At 37.8% G+C, this 7,916-nt stretch overlaps 1 protein-coding gene across 1 annotated transcript; it reads right to left on the reverse strand.

Moving 5' to 3' along the window:
• Positions 1-194: 194 nt before the first annotated feature.
• adpgk2 (ADP-dependent glucokinase 2) lies at positions 195-7,864 on the reverse strand. Its single transcript, XM_056256142.1, has 6 exons — positions 7,602-7,864; positions 5,759-5,918; positions 4,410-4,600; positions 3,083-3,179; positions 2,826-2,962; positions 195-904 (listed from the first exon to the last, which is right to left on the reverse strand). Exons 1-6 carry the CDS (start codon positions 7,792-7,794, stop codon positions 234-236), a joined length of 1,449 nt encoding a protein of 482 aa, XP_056112117.1. The 5' UTR covers positions 7,795-7,864; the 3' UTR covers positions 195-233.
• Between the last annotated feature and the right edge of the window lie 52 nt (positions 7,865-7,916).

Here is a 7,916-nt window from a genome sequence, read left to right on the forward strand (position 1 = left end):
GGTACAATTTAAATTTAACCTCTCATTTCTATTTTTGATTTAAGGGTGAAATGAGACGTGGACATGTTGTTGGCAGGTTTTGTGAGATTCAACCAACTTTATATAAGCTGGACCCAATGTTTGTATTGCACACGATGTGTCTCAATGTTTTTCCCCCCCAAAATAAAATGATCGCAAAATAAATAAAAAAAATCACAAAATAAAACCCAAGCAAGGATGAAGACGTCTCGTATTCAGATCTGCAGTACGAGCCCGGCGGCAGAGATGTTGTCTCCTCCTCCAGCAGTCTGGTAGACTTCTGTACACACCAGCACAGGAGCCACGCAAATCTCATAGCCGTCCTCATCCCAGCAGGAAACCGGTCGAGATTCCTGAAGCGGAATTCTCTGACTTCCTTCTCTCCTGCTAATGGAGAACGATTCATCCATAATCAGCCGTGCTTTACTGAGATCGATGTCCGGCGAGCCGCAGACGTGCCGGTTGGCAGTCAGTGAGGCTTTGGCCGTGGCCGACATGGTGTTCTTCCACTGGGAGCCGCGTTTGACGATGATGGCCTGGAAAGCTAGCGTGTGGACGTGAAGGCGGGTGAGCGGCCGACCCGTCCCGGCCTCGCGGTGGCGCTGGTTTACCAGGCGGTAGAGTTCTCTCATCTGGTCCAGCACCGTAGCTACACGGGGGTTGGGGTCGGAGAGCACGGTCAAGTTGCTGCCGCGGAAAAGGCTCAAGAGATTGGGCAGCTCTTGCTCGTTCATGCCCAAAGAGTCGGCGTGAGGAAGAACAAACTCTAGAAGGTCAGACATCAGACTTTCGTCCACAAAGCTGGCCATCTCGAAATGTACGGCGGTCTGCGGGGACGCGGAGGACAACATCTGCGCCAGCCTTCCCAGCAGAGCCTCACGCTCTCCTGTAGGAAAGAGACGGTTACTACAGAATCTCTTAAAGTCCCCCTGTGATGGGAATCAAGCTTTTAATGTTGTTTATACGTCTAATCTATGTGGTGTTTTTAATATGCTTTAAGACAAACCATGTGCAAAAACATGTCAACACCATTGCTGAGTATTTTTTTTTTTTTTTTTTTAACTTCAGTTAACCAAAGACAGTCTCAAAAACGCAGTTTGAAATCGCTGGTGTTTCTGACGTCACAAACTATTTTGTAACCAATCAGGTCAGACTTGTGATCGTCAATGAGTGGATCTCTGAGCTGGTGTGAGTGAGTGGAGGCGGGGATAATTTGCATATTCATAGAACCGCGTATACTAAATGAGTCAAGGCCGTAGAATTACATTCAAGCTATTTTAAGGCATGAAGAAATTTTTTCAAAGATGAGTTTTAAGGGATACAATTATTGACCACAGAGAGACTTTAACCAATATGGCAAAACCCCATATATGTAAAATGCTTAATGGAACATTAAAATCAAATTACAGTGAAAACTATTTGGTGTATGACAATTTTCACTGTTAAATTTTGAAGTAGAAAGATTGAAATAGTATTTCAATGTTTCAGAATTTTCATAATTCAATAATCTTTGCTTTATTTACAGCTTCGAAACACACTGAAAAGGTTACCAGGAATCAAATTTCACTTCGAAATCGCTTGTAAACTTGAAGAAACGCCAAGTAACACATTGAAGAAGAAAGACTGAAATAGTGTTTTCTTGTAAAATGTTCTCCAATAATTCAAATAACTTTACCGTTTCATTTTTTTTACAGAGCAGTGTAGTTACACACTTCCCTTTTAATGTTCCATTAAGCATTTTTTGCCTTTGGGTCTAAATATTACTTAAAACACCAATAGCCAACTTAGAAAACTGAATTGTCCAAATCAAACAAATCGGTCTGTTTATGATGCGAGCAGTGAAGACGTGCAGTGAATATTATTAATAGTAATTTCCCTCTAGGGCAGAAAGAAAAGATATGCAAAGCAAGCAAAATCACTGAGCGCTACGAGTTATTACAGTCCGTCTACTTTCCCAGGGTAGCTGGGAAAACATGCTAATCTTACCATGTGACACTACAGAGTTAGTTTAGCTCCAAACCACCACTGATCCACATACAGGCTGACGGTTTACAGACCATTATATGTGCACTTTTTAATAACTGTTCATTAATCAGTTCACTAATACACATAACATAATGCTTAACTGGTTAGTATTTGAAATAAAATATACATTACTGTTCAAAAGTCTGGAGTCAGTAAGAAATTTATATTTTTCTTCAGCAAGGATGCATTAATCAAAAGTGACTGTAAATCTATTTATAATGATACAAAAGATTTTTTATTTCAAACAAATGCTGTTATTTTCATTTTTTTAAATTTCTATTCATCAATGAATCCTGGGGAATTATCACAGTTTCCACAAAAATATTAGGCAGCACAACTGTTTTCAACAATGATAATAAGAAATGTTTCTTGAGCAGCAAATCAACATATTAGAATGATTTCTGAAGGATCATGTGACACTAATAAATTCAGCTTTGCCATCACAGGAATAAGTTACATTTCAAAAAAATACATTAAAACGTAAAACTGCCATTTTAAAGAGCAATAGTATTTGTAATAAAATGTTACTGTATTTTATAAATGCATCCATGGTGAACACAATAGACTTCTTTCAAAAACATTTAAAAAATCTTACTGACCCCAAACATTTGAACATTAGTATATATAAAACAATGAAAACACATGAATAAAAAGTTTCATATTATTATTCGAGAGCAGTTTAAATACTGATTTAAGTATTATGCAATAATGTTTGTTAATGTTATTAATGAAAGTTAATATGAAGTGTTAAATATTGCCCTCAGACGGCTTCATTCACTTACCCTTTTTGAAAGGGAAGTTGTCCATCATCTGCAACCCTCCTACTACGAGCAAATCCGGATTGAAGTCATTCAGCTTCTCCTGAAATTGCTCCATGGAGTCCAAATATGGATTATGGTCATCACTATGGACAATATACCTACAGCAATACAAGAAAAGCGCTTACATGCAAAGCAAAAATGTCTAGATTAAAAGTAGCATAGATAATGTAAAAAAAACAAAAACAATCTGAAAGTATATTAGCCTAATATAAGCCCACCTGTTGGCCCTTCGGGAAGTGTACGGCCCCCATGTGGCACCTGTAGGGTACTCCAGGATCAGGTGGATATCTGGCTCATCCACAGTGTTTCCAGCCACTGAGGAGAGACCAAATAATTCAATGCAATGCAAAACATGGAAGAAAGAGCTGTAGAAAGCAGAAAAATATACTATAAAATGGGTAATTTTTTCTAAAAATTAAGATTTTAAAGTGCACCTATTATGCTTTCGAGTAGTGTGTAATAAAGTTAAGTAAGACTAATAGTAATCACAACAGACTGGGCCATCTGACCAATGAGAGCGGAGTATGCTCTCGGGAAAAAAAGGAATTTAGAGAGACCGGATTCTTTATCGAAAAGTTTCAGACACTGTGAGAAAGGAGTTTATGCTTCAATCAATGTATATTATGAGAAAATTAAAGTGTTTTTTGACCTTGGATGCATGTAAACCAGGGGTGTCCGCTCCTGCTCCTGAAGGGCCACTGTCCTGAAGAGTTCAACTCCAACCAGACCTTAAATTTGAGCCGGAAACTGTTTTCCGGAAAACGTCAGATTTGGGATTTTTGCGTTTCGTTATTTGTTTTTAAATGATCCAGCATTAACAAGTGCATTACATGGTGGCAGTGTGTGTGAGCGTGTGAAACAGAGTTTGTTAAAGTTTGGAGAAAGGGTATATACCTGCTGAATTATTCTATTCAAAATAAGTTAATATCGCCTAAATGTCAAAAAAGCTTCCAAGATGGAAGTTGAGGCAATTTGGAGCTAAACTCTACAGGACAGTGGCCCTCCAGGACTGAGTTTGGACACCCCTGATGTATTGTAGGAGACAGAATTAGGAGCCTTTAAAATAGCATAATAGTCAGGGGTGCACATAACCGGTGCGCATGCGTGGTAAAAATAAACGATGCACTGCAGAAAACGTGGAGGGAAGCGCTGTTGAGGACCAACATTTTTTGGGACAGGGACACGCTTACTTACTGGTGTAGGATTTTTCTCCATCTCTGGTAAGATAGCAATCATTATGATAAGTCTGTTCATTAATGATTAGGGATGCAACGGATCACAGTTGATGCGTGATCCGTACGGATCAGGCCCCAAGATTCGGCACGCATGTATTTCGTGGATTAACTGCTAGGTTTAACCATCATAGAGTGAAAGTGTATCATTTGGACGTGTTTTGTCTTGCCGATTTGCTCCCTTGAGAATCAGACCAAAAAAGTTATGTGCACCCCTGAAATTAGGGGCACTAAAGTGTTGTTGTTATATTTACAATATTGAACAGAAACAGCTTTTCTAGCACAAAGCTAAAAAATAAGCTCATTACAGCACCTGTGATGCGCTGTGAGAGGATATCAGTGAAATCGATGCTGAAACTGCCACCTAAAAGCACATCACATCCTTCCAGCGCCATCCTGCTGGCCATGACAGGTGCATTTCCTCCTATTGACCACCTGTTTCCTGGCAGCTCTCGCGAAGCCTCTACCAGTTCGCTGAAGAGCGTGTCGTTCATCACAAACCTCCTATGGGAAAGAGTGAAAGAAAACTGTCAGCAGAATAACAAACACAGTGCTTACTGTAATAACACTCCTGTTATTCAGCCTCAAGTCAAGCAACTGAGGGGTTTTTGTTCTTTCCATATCACTTTGGATGGAAAAAATAGTATTATGAATAGTTTCTAACAAATTTAATAAGAACATACATTTGTGTAGAAACAAACTCAAAATTCAACAGCCGCCAGTGTATTCATCCTTTACTCTGGATGTATTGACCTCACATGTGTGTTGTTTACTATACATAGGCAGCCATATATAGACAGCTCATATTTTTTGCTCAACAATATCTAGATACTTGACCTTCCAAAAAGAAACAATAAACAGCATTCACAACTTAATTACTTCCATAAAGTGACATTTCTGAGTGAAACGGGATATCCAAAGAGAAAAAAAACATAGGGCAGATCTTGATATAAAATTATTATACGCATAAATTCGGTGCTTCGACCCATCCCCCAACTTAGAAAATTGTATCATTTTTGATTGGCTATTAGGCTAGTTTTTTGGTGGTGGTGGTGGTTGCTGTTGTTGTTGTTGTTTGCGCAGACCTGGCAACCCTGATGCCAGAGGCTTAAAAGCCTCTCTAACTGAAAGGAATGAAAAGAAAACCTCCACTATGATTGATGGTTACTAAAACTAGAGGAGAATTTCACACATCAATCCAAACATATGTCAACCAGAAGCGTCTCCAAACGCTACTGTGCTGCAGGCTTTAGCAGCGCCTCAACATAACTGCAATATTATCTTGAGAGGCCTGTCGTTACGCTCTCGAGTGTGAATTCTCTTGCTGTATTCAGCTTAACCATATTGCCAGCACAACAAAACTAAGAGGGTCTGATCCATTTCAGCTTTAAAAATGTATTGAATTATTAATATTGAACTTATCGTTTTAGTTTTGTGACACTTTGTGGTTTTGTGACGTTAGTTGTTGATAGTTAACTACATCTGTGGCTGTACTTGTGGGGAACTCATGGGACCAGATAGCTTTAATTCCAACTGTTAAACATTAACTGACACAAAGCGGAAGGTTGAATCAAGTAAATCACAACAGACGTGTTCAGTTTTATTGTGTAATCTCTACAGTCCCGAGGGCTTTGTGAACATGCTTGAACGGCTCTCACTTACTCCGAAGCGGCTCCGGGGGAGAAAAAGTAAGCGAAACTCTGCGCCAGCTGCTCCGCATTCTCTATGTAGTCGTGGTGGAGGGGCTGGTCTGTCGCTTTCAAACCGATTTTGTTTAGCAGAGTCACTCCATCGACGATGATATCCACACAGCCGCCAAAACCTGATAAGAGACAGTGAAATCACATGTTAAGTAATATAATATTACAATTATTTAATCTTTGAACCTGACCATCCAACAAAACACACCTAAATCATAGGTCATAGAATATCTGAAAAGAATGGATTAGATGCATTAAGCAAACGTCACTACAGGCTGAAGCTGTTGTTTGTCAGAACGCAACAGACTGATAGAGGCATCGATCACGGATTCAAAAAACAGATAATGACTGTGCAATCCCAGATAGGCTTTGACAATAGAACTGACTGAACATCATCACAATCAACAAAGATTCAATCAAGAGTCTAGAGAAGAACTTTCAAATGCATTGACCGTCGTTTAAACAACAAAATACAATAAATGCATTGCACTGGGTTATCTCAGGTTAATGACTGAAGAATTTTGGTAAGTATAGGCTAAGGCTTAAACCAGTTGTCAAAGTTTTTTTTTTCCCTCGCAAGCACTGCACACGTGTTATTATAGAGACTGTTTTAACCAACAATTTAAAAAAAAAGCAAAGACAAGATGCAAATCAAACATGCAAAACATGAGCGCAGGCCTGATTCTAAGATAGCATTCCTCAGAAGCAAAACAAGCCATATTATCAGATGAAGAAAGATATTATCATCAGAAATCATTCTAATTTGCTTGATCATCAATGTTGGAAACAGTTGTGCTGCTTAATATTTTTTTTTATTACCAGTGATCCTTTTTTCAGGATTCTTTAATGAATAAAAAGTTAAAATAGAACAGCATGCATTTAAAATAGAAATCTTTTGTAACAATAGACTACCATTCAAAAGTTTGGGGTCAGTAATTTTTTTTCTTTCTTTTTTTTTTTGTGAAAGAATTTAACACTTTTATTCAGCGAGGATGTGTTAATTTTTTTTTTAAAGTGATAGTATTGTTAGAAAAGTTTTCTATTTTGAATAAATGCTGTTCTTTTTATTATTTTATTCATCAAAGAATCCTGAAAAAAGCATGAAAAAGTAAGAATCACAGGTGATAAAAAAATATATTAAGGAGCACTGTTTCCAATATTGATAATAAATTAACATATTAGAATTATTTCTGAAGTATCATGTGACACTGAAGACTGGAGTAATGATGCTGAAAATTCAGCTTTCCATCACAGAAACAACTTATATTTAAAGTATATTAAAATAGAAAATTATTATTTTAAATTGTAATAATTATCCACAAAATTACAGGGTTTTTTTCTGTATTTTTGATGCCGGCTCGCTTGTTGAGCATAAGAGAAGTCTTTCAAAAACTTTAAAAATAGTAATGCTTCAAACTTTTGACAAGTACTGTCTATACATATTACATTAAATAGTTATTGATTTAAAAATACAACTTTATTACATAAAAAAAAGCTACTCTCAATTTGAGATTTGCAAATTTGCATGCATATGCATTGCTTAGTTACTTCAAAATATGCCAATCTAACATGAAGCGTAATATTATAGTATTCTTATTACAGGAAATTAATTAAAAGTTTATTTGTTATTTTTATTAAAGTTTATTCTTAAATTTTCAGAGCGATTGCTTAAAAATAAATACATATAAAGCAACGTTCTTATATAAATGACATATTTGACAACTTGCAGAATCTATCCCATGCGTGCATATGACCATTATAATTTGTTGCATGCTGTTAAGTGCACTTAAAAGTCAGTAAGTTACCTATAGCCACTCTCGGTCTGGACACGCCGTCCATGCCCACTTTCCGCTCTGCGCGCAGCAATGAAGACAGAAGCACATCTAGCCTCTCATCCAGAACCGAACCGTCCGGAGATCGGAACCAATACGCCACCAACACCACGGCGAGTGACAAAAACGAGCCATATTTGACACCAGAGCGCAGCTCAATGGCCATTGCAGATGTATGAACACACTGCTGCCTCCCCTCTTTCTTCCTGAGCTTATGTGATGATGAATCAGGGGGCGGATGTTTTTCTGCTATAGAAATAAAAGAGGATAGAATGGCACTTCGCTTGA

The sequence above is a fragment of the Rhinichthys klamathensis genome, unplaced genomic scaffold (genome assembly GCF_029890125.1).
Source record: "Rhinichthys klamathensis goyatoka isolate OS25496 unplaced genomic scaffold, OSU_Roscu_1.1 h1tg000123l_1, whole genome shotgun sequence".
Lineage (NCBI taxonomy): Eukaryota > Metazoa > Chordata > Actinopteri > Cypriniformes > Leuciscidae > Rhinichthys > Rhinichthys klamathensis.

What these genes read in the sequence shown, in the direction of transcription:
- adpgk2 (XM_056256142.1), bottom strand. Translation starts at nt 7,794, where the DNA reads ATGGCCATTGAGCTGCGCTCTGGTGTCAAATATGGCTCGTTTTTGTCA. An exon ending in ACTTCCCGAAGGGCCAACAG is followed by an intron (nt 2,963 to 3,082) that starts GTGGGCTTATAT and finishes GTATTGCTGTAG; the next exon opens with GTATATTGTCCATAGTGATG. An exon ending in CAACTTCCCTTTCAAAAAGG is followed by an intron (nt 905 to 2,825) that starts GTAAGTGAATGA and finishes TCTTTCCTACAG; the next exon opens with GAGAGCGTGAGGCTCTGCTG.